At 32.8% G+C, this 21,522-nt stretch overlaps 1 protein-coding gene across 28 annotated transcripts in view; it reads right to left on the bottom strand.

The window, feature by feature from the left end:
- The window catches only part of LOC145256347 (spectrin beta chain-like), a 648,628-nt gene that overhangs the window by 135,372 nt on the left and 491,734 nt on the right, over window positions 1–21,522 (bottom strand). For all 28 annotated transcript variants that reach the window (XM_080115149.1, XM_080115145.1, XM_080115140.1 and 25 more), the window contains one exon: window positions 658–831. In XM_080115149.1, the coding sequence (XP_079971275.1) occupies window positions 658–831 (174 nt within the window). The remainder of the gene's footprint in view (window positions 1–657; window positions 832–21,522) is intronic.

A 21,522-nucleotide genomic window follows, 5' to 3' on the forward strand; every position in this document is an offset into this window, starting at 1 on the left:
ATATTCTAATCTACAATAGAAGCGTAATGAAACCAGTTCAATATAATAGAAAGTTGGAATTTTTTTCTTGCTTATTCCTTGAAGTAATATATACTTTAGAATTTAAACATACAAATGTATCTGGTGTGAGTTGTTTGTCCAGAATGACTGGGGAACGATTTTGGGATCAGCTAGAATTTTCACAGAAAAAGCAGATAGCTGATTGGTTAGCCATGTGATATAATAGGATAAACTTGAAATAATTTACTTGTTCCCACAATTTTATTGAAGCTAAAATGTCATGTAAGGTCCATAGAAATATTAGCGTTCGAATGAAGATCAGATAAAAGCAACAGATTTCCATTCTGTTGAGTTAAAGAAAATCTTTAAATCTTTATTATTTAAGCATTCATTCAAAAATTTTAATCCTATAAATCTACCAAGAGAACATCTTGATAGCATAAAAAAAAAAAACAGACAATAGATATTTTGGAAAAAAATCGTTTGTTTTTTGCGTGATGATTTTAGTTATAATTCTGAAATTGATATCTTGATATTTTAGGACATTCTTTTTGGTTTTGATAATAGTAACTCGTTTCCAAAAAAACTGTTAGTAACCCTTGAACCTTAAGGGTCACATGACATTTAAAATCAACAAGAGAAAAGACTGGTACTTACTTGGAAGCGAAGAATGATCGTCCATATGAGACCAAGTGTAAGTCTAGCACTGCCATCTACAATGTCGTGCGCACCCATATTTTCTAGGTGGACTTTCTGTTCATGCAGGAACGTCAATGCTTTATCCACATTCTCAAGGCAGTGGATCCTCATTTTGCCCTTTGTTGGTCGAGGCTGAAATACACAGGAAAAAATGAACCTTAATTGTAAAATAGAAATAAAATTACAATGTTTGATGAGGAAGTTTTACATAATATGCAAAAAAATCATTGTTCTCATAGTAAAGCAGGAGTTGAAATAGGTGATTCAGAAATATAAAATATATGCGTGTATGTATGTGTGGCGTCACCCAATCAATGCTTAGTATATGTGAGTTCTACTCCCAAAATTTTATAAAATGTAAAATATTAGAAATTATTACTGTATCATAAAATATTGTACAATAAACGTCTAAGATCATCAATTATGGAAATATTTATAAAAATATTAATACATAATCTAAGCTGTTGTTGTGGTCTGCGTTTCTGAGGATGTAATTGAAGACAAAGCCCTATTTATGTTGTATGAAATTGTATTAATTTTATATTTATGAATTTTTACAATTCTGTAAAGATCTGCATTTGCCCAACTAAAATCAATAACGGTTTAAGAATTAAAATTATAAACTAAGATTGCTGGAAAAGCTATGAACGCACATTTCCACTAACAACATGTAAAATAATGATTTAAAATTAATCACTAGGCATTTATTTCGTAATAAGTGACCCAAAAATGCCTTAAAAAATGTAAAATGAAATAAAACTTTTGAGATTCGTTACAAAGCAGTGGAAACTTATTAATTAACGAGATCTACCTACTTAACATTGCCACGGATACAGTGAAGTTATTTTAGTTTTTACTTTAGTTGTTTGCACACATTAAAACTCAAGATGTACAAGTTCTAAAATATTTGATTTAAAATGAGTTATCTTTCTTACCAAATTTTATAGTTCGATCATTATCTAAAACTGTTTCACATCTGGATCGGACTAAGTAATTTTTTAAATTTTAGCTGAGAAAATTATGTTGCCAAGAAGACCGTACAACAAGAGCTTGCCAGAAGTTAAATTTGTCAACTTAAATGTTATTTGGATGGCACTTTGAAAATCGAATCAAATAACTTTATATGCAAGATTTTATCAATTCTAATCCTGTCCCAACAATGCTTATTACCTCCCTTTATGAATTTGATGAAGTTGAAAGAAACATGAAGCCGTGATGAAGTTCATCAGAAGAAATGTAAAAGATGTAATTGGAACGCTTGTTATTGATTGCAGAATTAATCCTAATCCGGTGCAGAAAGTTTATTTGTATGCCCCTTTCTGCATGTAAATCCTATTTAATCAGAATGTTAAAGACTAAAAATGGTAAATAAAAAGATGAAAAATGGGTTCCAGATTAAAATGGAACACAAAGTAAACAGAGTGAAATCAGCTTATTTGCATGATTAGAGATTAATTTTAATTCCATCACAACTGACCGATCGGGATAATCTTTAGATTAAGGATCGAATGATACAGAGAGTCAAGAATTTAACAGAAAAAGAAAAAAGATTAAAGTTTATGACCAAAGTACAAATGAAGTAAACACAGTGAAACAAAATTGAAAAGAGAGAATAACAATATTCGAAAACATTCAGAAAACAACGCCACAAAGCAAAACAAATATTGATATTGCATTAAGTATTACTAGCAACTTTTTAATTAGTATTATTTTGTTAGGGTGCAATAATATGGAAGCTTGTTTTGGTTATTTATTTATATATAAAGCTGAACGTCTGTGTGTCTGGTCACAAATAGGCTTCTATATGGTTGACTATTATAGAAAACTGATCACATATAATGATAGATGTATCGAGACACAGGAATGGGTATGTTTGATCTGGCATAATGATGATTCATTAAAATTGTGGGATCTGTGTATGCGCCTGGTCCACAAAGTATGGAAATAAAAAATTTAAAAATTAAAAAAAAAAAAAAAAATTTAACCCCCCCCCCCCGTTTACAAGTGTCTTTGATATAGATGTACATAATACTTTGATAAGTGTGTTTTAACTTAAATAGGGATGGTATAATAAAATTGTGGGGTTTCCATTCGCGCCTGGCCTCCATAGAATGGAAATAGGCACAAACTTAAATAAAGACTTTTCATATCTATCTGCGTAAGTATACTTTGATAATTATGTTTCAGTTTGAAGAAATATGGTATAATAAAATTATGGTGTTCATTCGCGCCTGACCTCTATAGAATGGAAATATGTCACAAAGTTTAACAAGGTTTTTTAATATAGATCCACAGAATATCGTGATAAGCGTTTCAGTGTGAACAGGTATGGTATGATAAATTATGGGGTTTATCTATTTTATTTTTACTTGCATCATATTTTGCTTTGGTTTTGATACCTCCAAATTCGAAGCTATCTCTTTACAACCCTTCCTTTTCATAACCTATCATCTATATATATATATATATATATATATATATAAAAGCGAAAATGTATGTGTGTATGTATGTACGCTTTTCCTCGATGTCCACGAAAGGCTTCTTTCAGAGAAGCGCTTGCTCGGTTCACAACTTCTTAAAACTTTTTATATCATCTATAAATTGTAATATCTTGGAGTTACCCACGGAGCTCGCCTGTCTATTTAATTTTATTGACTTTCAAACGTTAATTATTAAACATTTCCCCGCATCGGCACGCGTTACATTCGGTTTTCGCTATTAAAAAAAGCAAAACTCAACTAACCACAGACCGAAAGCCAGTTGTCTCAAGAGAGCGAAGTAACGTTTGTTCAATGTCGACTTCGTCATTCATTTCGCTCCTCCTAATAAACAGGGAGCGGGTCTCATCCATTACAGCTTCTTGAATCCGGGCGATACGATTACGGCAGAGAAGTACTACTGACAAATTGACGAAATGCACCAGAAGCTACAACGTATGTGAGTGAGATTACTCGGTATGAGGGGACAAATTCTCCATGACAACGCTCGCCTACATGTTGCTAAACTGACCCTGCAGAAGCTGAACAAATTGGGCTACGAGACTGCTTCATCCACCATATTCACCAGACTTCTCGCCCACAGATTATCAATTTTTCAATCATCGACAACTTCTTGTGCGAAAAATGCTTCAAAAAGTCAAAATGATGCCAAATTGGCCTTCAATCACTTTATCGCTTCCAGGACTTCGGATTTCTATGCTAATGGGATAAATAAACTTGTTTTTCATTGGAAAAAATGTGTCGATTCTAATGGTTCTTATTTCGATTAATAAAGTTTATTATGAAAGGTTGGTTGGTTGTTTTTGTTTTACGACATATCAACCCTTTTCGGGTCATTTAATGCCGAATCCAAACATTTTGAAGAAAAAATTTTTAATAGAATATATTTGTTTTTTTTTGTTTTTTTTCAAGTCAGTTTCTATTTAACCCATAGTTGGGACCCTAACAGGTACTACCACTCCGGGTCAGAGTGGACCTGGGAGCAATGGTAATTAAAGGGTGGCTCCACACTCCCCAAAGCCCACAAGCTGGGGCCTCACCACTGGATATAGTTTAAGGTCATATCCAGGACCCCCATTGAGGGACTTTTACCCTCTGCAGGGGGGCAGTCGGTGTATTCTAATGCCCCACTGACAGGGCCGTATTATGAAAGGAGTTATGATTTTCTGAAGTTAAAAATCAAAAAACGACATATTTGCACCAACCTAATAGAAGTAGTAAAATTTTGACTGTAACACATGCCATAGTTGTTCAATGACACTTTGTGTAATTCTGTCTAATACTTTTCAAGTCTACTAGCGTGCCAATCAAAAACTGATGCCATAGTTTATATATTACTTCTAAACTTCCTGCAAATTTTCTATATATGAAAAAAAAAAAAAAAAATCGACTTGTTTAGCTGCTAATCATGCTTGGTGTTCATTTGAATATAAACCGAATTCTCTCCCTTCATGCGACATGCAAATGACTATATAATATATAAATGATACATGTGTAACATGCATATGCATACTATGCGTGTGTGTGTGTGTGTGTATATATATATATATATATATATATGATATGCATATGACAACAGATATTAGTATTATTATAGTAAATATAGTTTTTATAACATACAATTGCACCAAATTAGACAGAAGCGTTGGGAGGTCTGACACGTCATAAACCTTATAATACTACTAACAATATAAAGTGATCAAAATGCATTGAGACAGGAAATTCTTGATAGAAAATACAGAATAAGTGAGTGTAAATATCAAGAATATCAACAGCAAGGTTGCGGAGTTGGAGCAAATTCATTGACGACATTATAAGACTAGTTTTTTTTTTTTTGTTTTTTTTTTGCTCCTGATCAAAGTGTCTCTTTTTTGGAAGGGAGAAGCTAAATTTACCTCGCATTAAAAGACAAGCTTGTGAGAAGGCAATTACATAGAGACTCTACAGCCTTGGTCAGCAGAGTAAATACTAAAAAAATTATTAATAATAATTTATAAAGGAGGAGATAAATTCAATTAAAACGGAAATGACTATAAAACGGCCGTTTCAGATGAGCGCCTAATAATATTTCTCACGATTCTTTTACACTCATTTGCATACATCTATAAATGTAGAACCCGAAATAAGCAATCATACAATTTACAATGAGCTCGAAAACAAAGAAGCCAAGCTAACATATACAAGTTTATACAAATGTGTGTGTACGTGGAGAAGGTCTAATGCAAATACAGAAGCCAAATTTGAACGGAAAGAAAAGTAAAGATCAAGACAATGAACTTTACCTTTTGTAAGGATTTATTTTTATTTTTCATAACACAAACAATTTTACGTGAAGTTTCTCATTTAAAACAGTTTTATTCGTGCATAAATATATATTTATATTATTCAACACAGCTCAAGGGAAACAATTCTACGTAGAATTTTATTTTGACAAAAAAAAAAAAAAAAATGGTTATTTTCTTCATTTGAAAAGCTTATATATTACTAGCTGTATCCTGCAATCTTTAGTGCCAATTTTTTTTTTTTTTTAGTAAAAAATATTTATATTTTTAGAAAGATATGAATGAATGCTATTTTATTTATTTTTTTTTTTTAATTATGGTATTACAATAAAATTAAAAAGACCTAAAAAAAATAGAAAGATAAAGAAAGGATTTGCCTTAAAGCATCTTTCTTTTACTGACTTTCATATTAAGTACTAAAAATTAAAATATTGTTAAAAATGAAATGGCCACCAATCTCGGTAGATTTCGATTGCTATGGAGGTTTTTTTATTATTAATGATGGAGGATGGGAAGGATCTCACCTTTCTCAACTGTGTGCATAATTGAACATAAAGCTGATAAGATTTGAACACTGTAAAGAGGATGTCATAGCTTGCAATAGTATCTATTAAAAGAAGCATTCCCTTGTAGGGACACCACAAATGACCCGCAATAACTTTATCCCCTCACTAAAGAGGGAGTAATGCCTCCATTGGAATATATCTCCTAGGTTTAATTTAAAAATTTACAACACTGATTAATGTTAAATTATTTTTTTCTTTTCTGAAACTTTTATTAAGACAACTTTTTCAAGAATTGGTTTGGTTTTCTTCATTAACCCCATTAACACCACCAGCAATACCATTATAATACCAAAAAATGAAAGAAAAACAAAATTTGGGAAAATGTCTTAATGAAAGTTTCAGAATAAAAAAATTTAAAATTTGATCATTTAATAAAAAGATATATAAAATTATTTGGTTTTCTAAATTTCCAAATTAAACTTGTGAAATGTTTTCAAAAATTTGACTAAGTTCCTCTCTCTTCACACTTCCTTCTGCTAACAAAGAAGAGTCTGGTGGATTATCAGAATGTCATGAGTTATAATGGCAGGTAAATTGCTGACATCAAACTCTCGGCCTCAAAGGTGAGATGTTAGCAAAAGAAAATCAGATTTCTGAGTTACTTGAAAAAACAAATCTGACTGCTACAAAAATTGATCACTTCCAACAGATTCGCAGCATTCATTTTTTTTATATTTAGAAATAAAAAGATTTCCCAAGATGAAGAATTTAATAAAAAAGATATGAGAGTTAAGAAATTAACTCTAAATTGGAAGACGGCTCATAGAAAACAGTGCTTAATGTATTTGTCGAGACAATGAGTTCTTTAGTGGAGAAATCAATTAAGGTTTATTGATTCTTTTTTTGTAGGGTTTAAGATTGCTTAAAATTGCACTAGCTGAAGTAGCCATCCATGTAGGGCATCTATAATGTTCATCTGATGAATGTCAATAGGAAAATGTGTTTCCTTTGTTTTTTGCTGCTTTTTTACATATTAAATTATAAGAAAAGTAGTTTGAATACAAATTATCTGCAACTTTTTCATTTTTTTTTTAGGTTATTGAATGAAATTGCTTTAAAACAATTTGGTTATCAAATATTTTTACCTGATTGCATGTCACAAAATATTACGTTAATTTTTTACAATTATAAAAACATTAAAATAGCTGAATTGTTTATGGAAAAATTGAAATGCAGTTTGCGGATTTCATTTTTTTTCTTTTTTTTTTTTTAAGTAATTTTGTTAATCTTATTTTATGCTATTGCAATTTTGACTTAAAAATTTAATATTAAAAAAATATATAATTAAAAGGTGTATGGAGTAAGAACCGCATACAAGAAGTGGTCAATTTTATTTACATAAAAATTAGTGAATTTTTGTTAAAATAAAAATATTTTTATAAAACAGTATTTCTCTTCTTTCTAAGAGGTTAAACACAAGTGCAAGTTTGAAAATATTTCTGTGGAATGAACTGGATTCGAACTCTCACATTCATCTATATATATAAAAGCGAAAATGTATGTGTGTATGTATGTACGCTTTTCCTCGATGTCCACGAAAGTCTTCTTTCAAAGAAGCGCTTGCTCGCTTCACAACTTCTTAAAACTTTTTATATCATCTATAAATTGTAATATCTCAGAGTTACCCACGGAGCTCGCCTGTCTATTTAATTTTATTGACTTTCAAACGTTAATTATTCCACATTTCCCGCATCGGCACGCGTTACATTCGGTTTTTGCTATTAAAAAAAGCAAAACTCAACCAACCACAGGCCAAAAGCCAGTTGTCTCAAGAGAGACAAGTAACGTTTGTTCAATGTCGACTTCGTCATTCATTTCGCTCCTCCTAATAAACAGGGAGCGGGTTTTTAAAAACAAACAAACCGATTTATTCAAAACTGTCCCGTACAAAATCGTAACTGCTGAATACCTATCGCCGTCATGTCAATCAAAAACGCGCACCTGTTTTTTTTAACACTTTACTATTTTCCAACTGCGCGTCATGAAGGCTTCGTTTTTTTTCACGGGCACCTGTTTTTTTTTTCCCATACCACGAAAAACACCCGGGCAACGCCGGGTACCCCTCGCTAGTTTATACAAAAAGGATATTTTATTAATTGTTTTTCAGATTCATGAAAAATGTTTTAATGCAATAAATTTGTGCTCGATATTGGAAATTGAACATTGTTAGTGAAAATAATCAAATATACATCTGAAATTTTGGGGGGCAGGGGAGAATAAAATTTTATTATAATTATGAAAGGAAGAATCTTTTTTTAATATTCATAATTAAAATTAGAAAAATGGGTCAGCTGACCAGTTTCTCCATTTGTCAAGAGCTGTTGAAGGGATTTTTATTAGAGCGAAGGGGGAGGACATTATATATATATATATATCATTAGTGATCCTGCTGTTTTGACAGCATCGGCAACCTTAGCTCTCCAAATTGTAGAGCCATGATAATCTCGGGAAGACAAGTAAGTACAGTAGTTTCCCTGTTATTTTCCATTGCATTTCCCCCAATGAGTTAAAATGCGCCCCCAAATACTAAACTGGAAATTTCTATGACTCGACACTGCATATACAGCACCTAGCCTCCCTAAATGGTCACCATCTGGTACTGGCCAGGCTCATCATTGCTTAACTTTGTTGATCTGACAGGAACCGGTGTGTCAACATGATTGTGCCGTATATATATATATATATATATATATATATTAGTCCGTCAATCAGAGCATAGTCAAAATTTGTGAGAGACTCGTTACACATGAATTTCTTTGATGTAGGTCATGCATTGTGAAGATTATGACTCAACTACCATGCTCTCAAAATGATATTCACCAGGTTTGCCTCTAGTCTTCGTTATCCAGTTATAGATCTTAGCTCGCCTGATTGTTAAAGTTCTTGACACTAATCGGAAATTTTTTGAGCTCTTTGTTTATAGTCAACTATGGTTAACTATTTCTGAATTTTCAAGATGAGCATTGATAATTCTATTATTTGTATTATTATTCTTATCTCGAGTGCTATTTTCACAATGTTTCGATCAATGTAACCTCTAAACTTCTTCAGATGTATCTTGTCAAACTTGGAATCTTCTGCAAATTTCTGAGTTTGACAGAAAGATTTCTAAATCAGACAAGACACACTTGAAGAAGGTCGGTGGTTACATCAACCAAAACATTGTGCGAAAATAACACTCAAGATAAAAATGATAATCCGAACATTACATAAGGTTCACTGTGCCAATACCTTTCACACAGCAAAATGTTTTTGCAGTTTAAACTCAAAACCAAAGTTTTTTTCAGCTTTCAAATCACACAGAATAAAACAACAAACATGCGTCATCGCATTAAGTTTTTTAAATAAGTCACTGCTTATCAAGGTTCGAAGGCATTGTGGAATAAAGATGGAGATAGTTGGACAAAGAACAACACCATGATAGAACTGGAAATTATGGGTGGAATAGGAAAAGTTGGATCATTTAAGACAGCTCAGTATGTATTTGCTAACATTAGATTTGAAAGACAACTGTTGTAGCCAGCTGAAAAGCAGTTCCATGGTATTTTGTTCCACAAATGTGAAGTTTTGTGAAAGAAAGTGTGTGCATAGTGTAACATTGCTACATATCAAACTTCAGACCCACACGTTGTCTGGTACTGTCACAGGAACAAACACAGCAAAGAAATAAAAATCCGACTCTGCATTTTTTCAACTGCAGATGAAAAGCATCTTATTATCATTCAAAAGTCTTTTCACGCACACATGCATTTTACCACGCTCTACTATACAACATGTGCTTTTTAAATCTTTCTTTCCCCCGACACCTTATACCGACCATAGCCAGCACTTTCTCACCCTTATCTTCACACATCCATCTTGCCCAGCATGCAACTTGCTTCTCCTCTTAACCATGTGGTGTATTTTTTTCTTTTGTCACACCAGCTCATACACACACTTGCTAATTTGCATATCACTAAAACAGCTGCTGCTGCTAATATTTTCACTAGTTAGCTATCCTACGGTTGCTGCTGATTTTTTCATACATGCTATGCTACAATAAAAGTTGTTTGTTTTAAGGAGGAGGCAAGGCAGAGATTGGAGCTCAGTCAAACATCTAAGATGAATACGATAGAGTATAGACTAACAACCTATGAGAAAGGGGCTGTAAGGAAGAGAAGCATCTCCCTCCCAAGAGATACTATGACAATACTGCCAGCCATAGCAGGTGCTTATCTCGTGATATAGACACAGCAACATAGCATATATTAAAAGACTTTTTTGTTTAATAAGTTACACACATACACAACTGTATGAATTGTATCAAAGTAAAGGTAGGTTAATCTACCAACATTTCTAATCTCATGTAAGCTGATTCACAAGTGGAAAACAAAAATACAGTTTAAACACACGTTTCATTCAATCAGCAAACTAAAATATGGGTCAGAAGACAAGGTGTTGAGAGGCTGAGGAGTTTGCAGCTGCAAGATCTCAGTTATGATTTAATTTAGAGAAAAGGGCAAAATGTCACAAGATTGACCCCCCTCCCTTCTCTCTTTGGAGTGGACTCTGAGAAAAGCACATTTAAGGGGAATGGGGTTATAAAGGGAGAAAACGGAGATAAATCTGAGGAGTGAATAAGTAATGTAAGTCAGCTATTGTATGTGAGAGAAAATAAAATTATCTTTCAGTGAAGGAAATAGGACAGAAATGAGAAAAAGACGGCATTCTTTCAGCTATACAATAATCTAGTCATAACTAGTAGCAGAGAAGATTTTATTTCAAACGACCATTTATTCACAAATTCAATATCAGTCTGGACAGGAAGCACACAACAGACTTACTATTATGAAAACTATACACCAACACATGAAACAAGAGTGGAGTTATCTAAAATGATTGGTGTAACTCTTGATTACCTAAATTCAACATTTTTAATGAAATCTAAATTCATTTTTTTTAATAATTATAAAAATGACCAAAAGAAAACAAAAATACTGAAATCAATATAGAAAAATTATTAGATGTTTTTGTTGTTTGTATTTATTTTTTTAATCATTACACTTAAGATTTTTAGTCATTATGTTTTATGTGCCATTTTTTATAATGTATCGCCACTCTACAAAAAGGTCACAATTAACCCATTGTAACAATCTTAAATGAATGACAACTCCTAAAACAATTTTTTTCTGTCTCAAACTCTAACCATGACACCAAGCAGCACTACATTACATTTCTTTTAGTCTGTCTATCCGTTTCACTTTTTCTCTGAAACTACTGGGCTGATCTATCTGAAATTTTGTATGAACCTTTGTTATAAGGTGCAGTGAAGTATTGACATCCGTTTGATGCACATTAATAGGAATTAATAGAAATTAGTCACCACAACACATTCACTCCTAAAATTTGGCATAAAGCACTCAATTTAAGTCAACAGGTTATAACTTTTGACCATTTAAAAAGTTATTAATACTCTTGTACATCAGTATGTTATTGTAACTAAATAAAAAGAATGAGGTGATCTTTTTGTTTTCCCTAAAAAAATAAACTCTTCAATGGAATCCATTACATGACAAAGCTCGAACGACCTCATTCCCATATCGATCAACTTTTAGAAAACTAGATGCTATTTGGAAGACTTTCCAGCAGCGAAGTCTGGCCCGACAATTGAGGAGGATGAGGTGAATCAAAAGAATTCTCAACTTGATTGAGTGATAACATAAAAATAATCCAAGAAAAAGATTTTATTATATAAACGGGTATCATGGCATTGCCCGGGAATGAATCTTATTACAATTTTTAGTTTCAATTTATAAAATAAAATTGAAAAATTCTACAAGAATAAAATTAAAAAAAATAAAAAATTTTTACAAGGAATGCATAGGTAGTATTAATTTAGTATTAGATTATTTTACAAGAATATTGTGGGAGTCCGCATTTCTGCTTCATATTTTAAATTTTGAATTTTGAAAATGCCATAAATTTACAAAAAAAAAAAGTTAATATGGAGTTCAGAGTTGTTTCTCCACCGCTACATACGAGTCATCAGGGTTGACATCGATTACTAACTGAACATACTAATTAGAAATTAGTTTTTCAATTTTTACATTTCGAATTATAATTAGCTGCTTGGAAAATGAGCTTTATTAAGCTTAGGTGAGACTGAAATCAGTACAACAACAACAAGGGCAGATTATGAACACATATTAATTAGACAATTTTGTAACTTTGCCTCTGACCAGCATCAATGAAGAACACTAATTGTATTAAATCAACCACTGATTAATAGGTTCGCAGTTTAGGCGAGAGATATTCAATAAATTAGGTGAATGTTACAATTATATATAAAAAAATATGAAGCAAATGTCCGTTTTTTGTTTTTGTTAAATATAATAACCACTCTTTAAAAGCACCCCACCCCCACCCAAATCTTGAAAAAGAATTTTTAGTCATTTGCTTAGTGCCGTTGACTTAACCGACCTCAGAAAAGGCAGTGTCATCATACATAATTCTATATGCCGCCCCTCCTCCCTACTCATTTTTCTTTTCAGAAATGTTCTATATTGTACAACTGTTCATGTCGGTCAAATAGCGTCAGGTGTGCATTTATCATTGTGTCTAACCTGCCTAACCCATCCGCAACTTAATTATTATATTTCGATCTTTAAACAATTTTGCTAAATTTTGATAAAAAACGCGCGCGAATACTTTTGGCAACATCATAACTCTTGCTTAGCTCTACAGTGTTTTTTAGTCCTCACATTCCATGAGCAATGTTTGTGGCAAGCAGGGAAATTTTCAATTTTCCTATCATATTCATCATCATTCCAATAACAATCTACTCATGTCATTAACTTTCACAGGAGGTGATGTGATTCACTGGTTAACGACGTGTCCAAAGTTTGCATCCAATTCATTCCACAAAAATCACTTTCACTTAGGAGGTTGGCAACCATCACACGGTTCCTCCTGGAATAACCCAATGTCTTTCTAGAAAGAATTGACTACAAAAATATCAGGGAACCCCATGCTAACAATAAAATCTTCAGATTCATATAATATGATGAGGATTAACCTTCATCCTCAAGTGATTTTCAGCCTTGATAAATGGTAACTCATTAAATTCAACCTAAAAATAAAATTTATATAATATATAATCTCGGAATTCTGAGGCGAATAGGAACACAGGTTAATGAATCGTGTGGTATTCTATTCTGAAAAATTATATTTTCCTGAATGAAATTTAAACCAAAAACTATAAAAATATATATTCATTTTAAATGTTTACTTGACCATACTGAACCTAAATTCTTGGGAAAACATATCAAATATATTTGAAGAAAATCCGCAAAATCATTATATCCATTTTTACAATGATTCTATTATTTGGGCAGGTAAGAAATTTTGTTTTTTCTTTGATTCTTACATTGTTCCACAAATAATGGCCGATTTAAAATAAATTATCTCATTGGTGAATTTTATTTTTACATTAACAGATTCTCTGCAGTTACCTAAGCAAAGTAACTGTTTGAAACGAATTGTAGCCAAGTATGTTATACTGCATGGTACAATAATAAATGAAAATATGAGAGAAACAAAGTTTGATTTGTCAGTTTAAATGCCACTTGGGCCTAACTTTGAAAATCTCACAAGATTTTATGTTATACTTGTTTCTTTATTCAAACCGAAACCTTTAACAATGTGTTGACATAAAAGAAAAGCAAAAACCAAGAATCAATGATCCCCATCAGCTACTGAGCAGATAATTCATGTTTTTATGTGCAGAGTTGACTGGCTAAATAAATAGTGCTAAGAGTTAGACACAGTTCCGGTAATAGCAAATTGTCAACAAGTTATGAAAATGTTATCAGGTCAATAAAAAGATGTTCAGGGGAAACTGTCATGTGATGGAAGTTGCAAAAAAAAAGGTCACTTGATTCCAACAAAGAAACAAAAAAAAAAGTAAAATAATCAAATGAAATTTCAACAATTGCCACTTTTTTAGCAAATTTCATCTAACACAATTGCTTTCATTTCGTTATCTATTCTGTGCGATTTCATATTGATTAAAATTCACGTACACATTGCAACATCATTTATTCGTAAATCATCAGGCAGGAAAAACGAAATGATGCAATGGTCATTGGTGAGCAAAACTTTAAAAAAAAAAATAACCAAATTAAACAATTTCTCACAAAATCTACCCATGTAGAAAATAAAGCCAGTTTCCCCTGTACTTTTGACATTAACAGTTTTAATTACAAATTCAAAATTCTGTTTTGTCTGTCAGATATGGCAAATACTGGCCTGTGTTTTGAAATTGAAAACAAAAAAAAAAAACTCAGACTTTTAATATTTAGTCCTGATCAATATTTTGATGTAATAAATATATGTCCAGGTTCATACACACAAGAATATGATTGGCTGGTGTAAGCCATAAATATGGATGGTGGATATGTCAAAAGCTAAAGCTTAAAGATATTATCAGCTACAACCACCAACTCGCATTCATTAAGGCAACGTATCAGATTGTATTAATCAGCTTCTTCAAACAAATGTATCCTTTTCTGGGACATCAATTTTATAATCATTAATAAAGGAAGATGAAGCTTTCATTCAGTTTAGTTTCCTCATCTGGTCACGGTTGCAACACCTTAGTAGCTTTTATCGTTTGACCATCATCATAATTATAAAACTCTTAAGACTTCTTCAAGTGTCTATAAGAGTCGATATTTCTTTAGGAAGTTCCAAATAATGCTTAGAATATAAAAGATGCATGAAAGCCAAAGTGTACAATCAAAATATTTAAACTATAACAATGATGATAAGGATATAAACTTCACATTTAAGAAATTTAAGCAGCAATTTAATTTTTAACATGATTTTCAACATCATAACTAAAATACAAAACAAATGACTGAATGATTCCAAAAATCAAACTGTGATATGCGTGAAGATTTATTATGTTCTAACGAATTACAGATGATTCGCCTTCCATATCAGTTATACCATTCCTAATGAGGCGTGTGTCTATTGAATATTATATATTACAAGGAATAATTTGCCCGGTGGACTAATTTGCAAAAAAATATGAAGATGAAGTTAAAGACTGACTAAAAAAATCAAAGAAAAAATGCTGACTTAAACTTGTTAGAACGATAGAGACAATATATAGCCTTTGATCATGGTTGAATCATGCTGACATACCAATGCCTATAAGATCATTAAAATCAAACATTGAACCTAGTCAGTACTTAGAGCACTGACAATTTGGAAATATCAAGGTCCATGAAAGTAAACACTGTAGACCAACTTTTGTGGCAGAGTATTTCTGGTGACAAACTAGTGTTCTGTCAGTGGAACAGTTCTGGTTATCAATTGAGCTTCACATTACAAAGAGATAAGGATTAAAGCATTAACATGATAGACAAGAGATTTAGAAAAACTTACTGATAAAGATTCAGAACTATTAAAAAAAATATTTTTTTTTATTCAAAGAATTATTATTTTGAAAATGCAATCGAGTATTAGGACTGTCGAATGGAAAAAGTGGATAGGATAAAAGATTGGTTTTTACAAAAATATCTTTACCAGACTGCAAAGAATGACAAATTTCGATGTAAATTGATATTAAATATAAAGTGACGAGAATAGAAAAGAAAATGTGGAATAAGAAAGCGAAAGAGGAGACAGGATGAGTTTACAGATAAAGACAGCAGGTCACTTGCCACCTGCAAACATAAGTTGAATCACTATCAGATCCAGTGTGTGTGTTCACATGAAGGGAATCTTTATTTTTTTTTTTAATAATCAAAAGCAAACTGCATGTTTTTTTTTATTCTTTATGGCATGTTGTGTAGGAGGATATTAACAGATAAACAACAACAGTTACGAATAATAATAAAAAAAAAAATCAATTTATAGACAGCCATTCAGGTTTCAAAATAATTAGTTTGGGTTACACTAATCCTAAGAGTCTGTATTCAGCTTAATAACTTTACCTACCGATGTATTCCATCAAAAATTAGCAAAATGAAGTTTAAAAACTAAAGAGATACTTAACTCAAACATTATTGAAAATCATCAACTAATAAAGTTACAAAATAAACCGATACGGGAATACAAGCAATAAGATTTAAAGTTTATTTGTTTGTTTTTTTTTATTTACAAGAATCACCACTTATCAAGGCCCAGAGGCCACTCGAGGATGACGGTTAAAGAGTGTACAGTGGTCAAAAGGACAATATCATAGTAATCGTTAGAAGTGTAAATTTGGTAAAATTGGATTACTTAAGGAGGACGGCTCATCAAGAACTTGTTTACATTGGACTTGAAGACGGCCATATTGTAGTTAATTGAACAAATGTTTCAGAATTTTTTTTAGATGAGGATTAATAGTTTGTATAATTTAAATTATTTGGATTACTCATCGCAAAAACCTGTGGCATAGTGGATGAAGTACATGGTAAAATTCAGGTATAAAAGTTACTCTCCTGAAGGTTCAATCCTCAGTGCGGGTGACACTAAAAATACAATTGTGAATTAGTTAGGACTTCTACTCAGTCATGGCTGACAGAACAAGACCATGCTACTCTTGTGAATTAAATAAAGGGTTCAGTTTGAAATTCCATGCAGATTACAGAGTTCAACAAGATACCCCTAAAAAAGGTCAGATGTTACATCAGACAAAACTTAATGAAAATGACAATTAAAATGAGAAAAATAGTCCCAAAATCAAAATAATTGAAACAAATATAAATCCCATTTCTCTTTCAAACGCACAACATTGTAAGCATAAATTCATAAAAACTGGATTGAACATGGAGAAAATTCTAATATCATTGAAAATGCAATAGAATGTTCAGAACTATTTCTTGTTCTTTTTTCCTTTCCAAATTTTCAGACCAAAATTTTTTCGGTTGGTTATTTTCAAATTTGTCTTCAAAAGTCGTTTAAAAAACGTTTGAGTCAGCTAAATTAAAAAATAACTTTCATATATGATTTTTTTTTTTTTTTTAAATTCTGGATAATGTGACTTACAGATTAATTCAAATATTTTTTTTTTTTTTTTTTTTTTACAAGGTGGTCACCACTTATCAAGGCCTGGAAACCACTCAGGGATAAGGGTTATTGCATGTACAGAACGTTAGTGTTGAGATTTAATAAAGTGTCTACTTAAGGGGGTGGTTTATCAGGAATTTGTTTACGTTAGACTAGAAGACATCCAGGTTGTAGTCAGGTGGGAAACAGGCAGACGGAACAGAGTTCCACAAATGTGCACTTCTAAGAAAGAAGCTTTGTTCATGGAATCTACATTTTGATTTAGGCACAGATAAAGACTGGGGAAAATTTTTGACAGTGGTTTCAGCTAGACGGGTGTTTTTCATAAAAGATTGGCGAGGGGGGACGAGGGATTGGAGCTCAGACGAGCACCTGCCATGGAAATAACGATAAAACAAGGATAGGCTCGCAACGTCTCTTTCTCTTCTGTGGGAGAGAGAGTGTAGGGAAGAGAAAAAGGCATCCCCCACTAAGCCGCGACGTCCATTTTGTACTCTGTCAAGGCAGGATAGGCTGTTTTTAGCAACTCCTGCACAGATATGGCAGTAGTATTCCATCCTTGGACGTACTTGGCTTTTATATAGATAGAGAATTGCATCAATAGTGAGATATTTTCTGGAGCGGTAGAAGGATCCCACCATTTTTCCAGCGACCTTGGCAACAGACTTGATGTACGTGTTCCATTTCAGATCAGGAGTAAAAGTCAAACCCAGAAGCTTGTCAAAACATGGGGCTTCTCCTAGACAAGAGCCATCCATTTCAATTGATGCCAGATGGAGATCAGAGTGTTGATGATGTAAAGATAGAAGCTTGGTTTTAGATGAATTAAAAGTGACCAGCCACCTCTTCCCCCACTCTACCACGCGCTCTAGATCAGGAGAGAGAATCAGAGAGAACTTTTGTCATTTACATCCTTTGATGTGTTGCCGTAGATGATAGTGTCATCAGCATAGATGTCAACGAATGATTTAAGTATTTGTTTAGGGAGATCATTGATGTAGATCAGGAAGAGAGTTGGGCCCAGGATGGATACCCGAGAGACTCCAGCATTAATATTGAGGGCCTCTGATTTCTGCCTATCAACCACTACTCTTATGAGCCTATCGGAGAGAAATGATTTAATGATTGAGAAAACATTTCCAGTTATACCGTAGCTGGAAATCTTGTGAAGTAGGCCTTTATGGCATACCTTGTGAAGGCCTTTAATATGTCAAAAGCAATTGCCCTAGAAAGGAAGCCTTTGTCAAGATATTCGCTAATCCTATGAGATATAACCGTTAGCACATCTGCGGTGGATCTTGCAGAACGGAAACCATATTGCGTGTCACTAAGAACGTTATTTCTGCTGAGGTGGTTGACTATTTCTCTATTTAATATGGATTCCAGCAACTTACTCATGACACACAGGAGACTTATTAGTCTGTACTAAGAGGGAGATGACTTTTCACCTGAATTCTTAAATACAGGGCATACTGATGAGGTTTTCCAGGGTGTTGGAAAGCACTTCTCCTTAAGGCAACGCTTAAATAGTTTTGTAAGTATGGGAGCAAGTTCTGGTTGAAGCTTTTTTAACACTATAATTGGGATGCCGTCAGGGCCAGTTGCTTTACTGGAATCAAGGTTTTTGATTAGCTTGGCGACCTCATGCACAGATATTTGTATGTCACCTAGCGTGTTATGTGTTATAGGAGGAAATATGGGGAGTTGATGGACTTCATCACATAGGGTAGAATTAGCTGCAAAGTTCTTGGAAAATAGTTTGGCCTTGTCTGATGCTGACGAGATGACATCTGGTCCATTGATAATGGTTGGGATAGAACGCACACTTCTGTTCAGGATCCTATTATTTGCCAAAACTGGTGGGAACCAAGCTGCTGATCAGCTACTTTGGATTTAACGGACTGAGCATATAGCTTTCTTGCATTTTTTATTACTCTTTTACAGTGGTTGCTGGCATTCCTGAAAGCAGTTTTAGTCTCAGTGCATCTATTAGGTTGGTAGCTATGGAAAAAGTGATTTTTGTGCGCGATGGCAGCAGCACATTCTAGGGAGAACCATGGCTGGCCGTTGGGTTTTTGTTGGAATTTTTTTAGATGGTATGAATCGATCTATGCTATTCAGTTAGGTCTGATACTATAGAGGACACATCCTTTTTAAACATGGAATGCAGAGGTAGATCAGATATGAATGTGCGGAAGCTATCCCAGATAGCGATGGAGTATCGGTATACAGTACGGTGGAGGAGTACGTCTGGGGACTTATTACATTTCATTTTTATCTTAACTGATACAACAGAGTGGTCGGAGGATCCTAGAGGAGAAAGAACGGAACATGAACATAGCTCAGGGGAAGTTGAGATAAAAAGGTCTAGAAGGCTTGCATACTGACTGGTATCAGGCACACGGGTGGGCTCGCAAACAATCTGAGTGAGGTCATAGGCAATAGTTTTTTTTTGTTTTTTTTTGCATGATTAAATATCATACCTCCCCACATTATGAAATAAGTGTTTCATTGCAACGGAGTCGGTTGTAGTCAGATTTCCCACAACAGACATTCTATATAATGAATAAAAATGTATTGGAGTCTGAGGAGAAGAGCGATCAATTTTAATAATATTGAAACTTTAATAAAATGTTGAATCATATTTGTAATCTGTTTAGATTAAAATTGACTTTATTACAGAAAATATTAAAAATCCTCTAACCAATCTAGAAGGATCTGGAAGAAATTATTTTTTAAATAAACTTTCTTTTTAGCAAAAAAAAAAAAAAGGAAAAATTTCTCTCCTTTTGTATAAGGTGAAGAAAAAGTAAATTATATATATTTGTTTTGAGTTGGGAATAATTTTCCCTTTAACAAATTTGGTACCCCCACATGGGGAGCGGTATATATATTATGTTTAAAATACACGTGCTTAGTCATCTACGATCATTCGAGACTCTGAGGAGTCGTAGACGGCGAAACACATGTCAGTGGATAATTATATTTTTAAAATAATAATTATATATATATATACGTACATACATGTACACTTGTCATACAGGTTTCATTCAAATTCTGACTCACCACAACTGAATAACCCCTCCCCCTCACACAAAAAACATTAACTAAAAAAAAAAGGTAAAATATTTAGATTGCAACGAAAAAAAAAAAAAAAAAAAAAGTTAAATAATTATTCTCCTAAAAATCAATTAGTTTCCTTCAATAAACCATGTTTTACAGAATATTTCATGTTAATATTTGTTATTAACAATTTTCAGCACACCAAGTGGCACCAGGCAGCCATATTGGATTTCATATTTTCAAGATTAGAAAAAAAGATTCCATTTATTTGATTATTCACTTTGTCATTTCCCTGCTTAAGCAATTGCCTTCCATTAGGTTGAAGTTGAGACAATTGTCAATTACAATTATTAAAAATTCAAGTCCAGGGAAATTTCCTTAACTATGTCCAATAAAACATTGTTGAAAATCAGATTACATTTACAGAAATCTAGAGAATGACCCTCCTTCCTGGCTCAGAAACATCATGGATCCAGTGGAAGATAGTGAATTGAACAAGAACAGGAATGGGTTGATCAAAAGCTGCTATGGTCAGTTGGGGCTACAAAACCATCTGCAGAAATGTAAAGAGGAGGATCTTGTCTGGCCTCTGCTACCAAACCAATCTAACTCAAAAGATCTTGCAGTGTCCAATAATAATGCAAAGGACTATGTAAAGAAATAGAAAATAACCAAATGCCTCCACCATACAAAAGGATGAGGAATATATTGAGACATTTAAGCTATTAATTGGACTCATTAAATTGATGACACAAGACGTAATTATGAAAGGGATACTTCATTGATAGATTTATGCACAAAAAGATTTATAGTTTAACACATTAAAGATACTGATAGAAAAGAGATTGTCCATGGAAAGAGGCCTATCTGCATGTCAAATTAACTACTATAAGTCCATTGCTGTGTTTCTCAGAAAACATCGTTTAAATCATAATGTAAAAACTTAAAATAAAAAATTACAAAAGAGCAAACAAATTAGCTGACCTTAGTTTAGAACGATCCGAAGACTCCATTTTTTTTGCCAAACATCCTATTATAAACAATTGGGGGAAGGGGGGGGGGGATTTGAGTGTTATACCTTAGCTATGTGTAAGCACAATTTATACCAATAATTAAACCGGTACTCATTTATTAATCAGTAGATGACACCGCAACATTTAAAAGAGTACTGTGTACTCCTGCTCACAACCTAAAACCTCATATTTTCATTTCTAAACTAAAGTGAAAAATGTTAAATCTTGCTATTAATGAATGTCAGGAGTGAATGCTGCTAATATTATAGTAAAAAATTTTAACAGTATCATTGATTGCTCATAAAATTTTAGAGAAATGTTCTTTGACCTTTGTTTTGAGTTGCATCCCTAGACAGATATC

This window comes from Euprymna scolopes, chromosome 32 (assembly GCF_053919585.1).
Source record: "Euprymna scolopes isolate OS-2025 chromosome 32, ASM5391958v1, whole genome shotgun sequence".
Lineage (NCBI taxonomy): Eukaryota > Metazoa > Mollusca > Cephalopoda > Sepiida > Sepiolidae > Euprymna > Euprymna scolopes.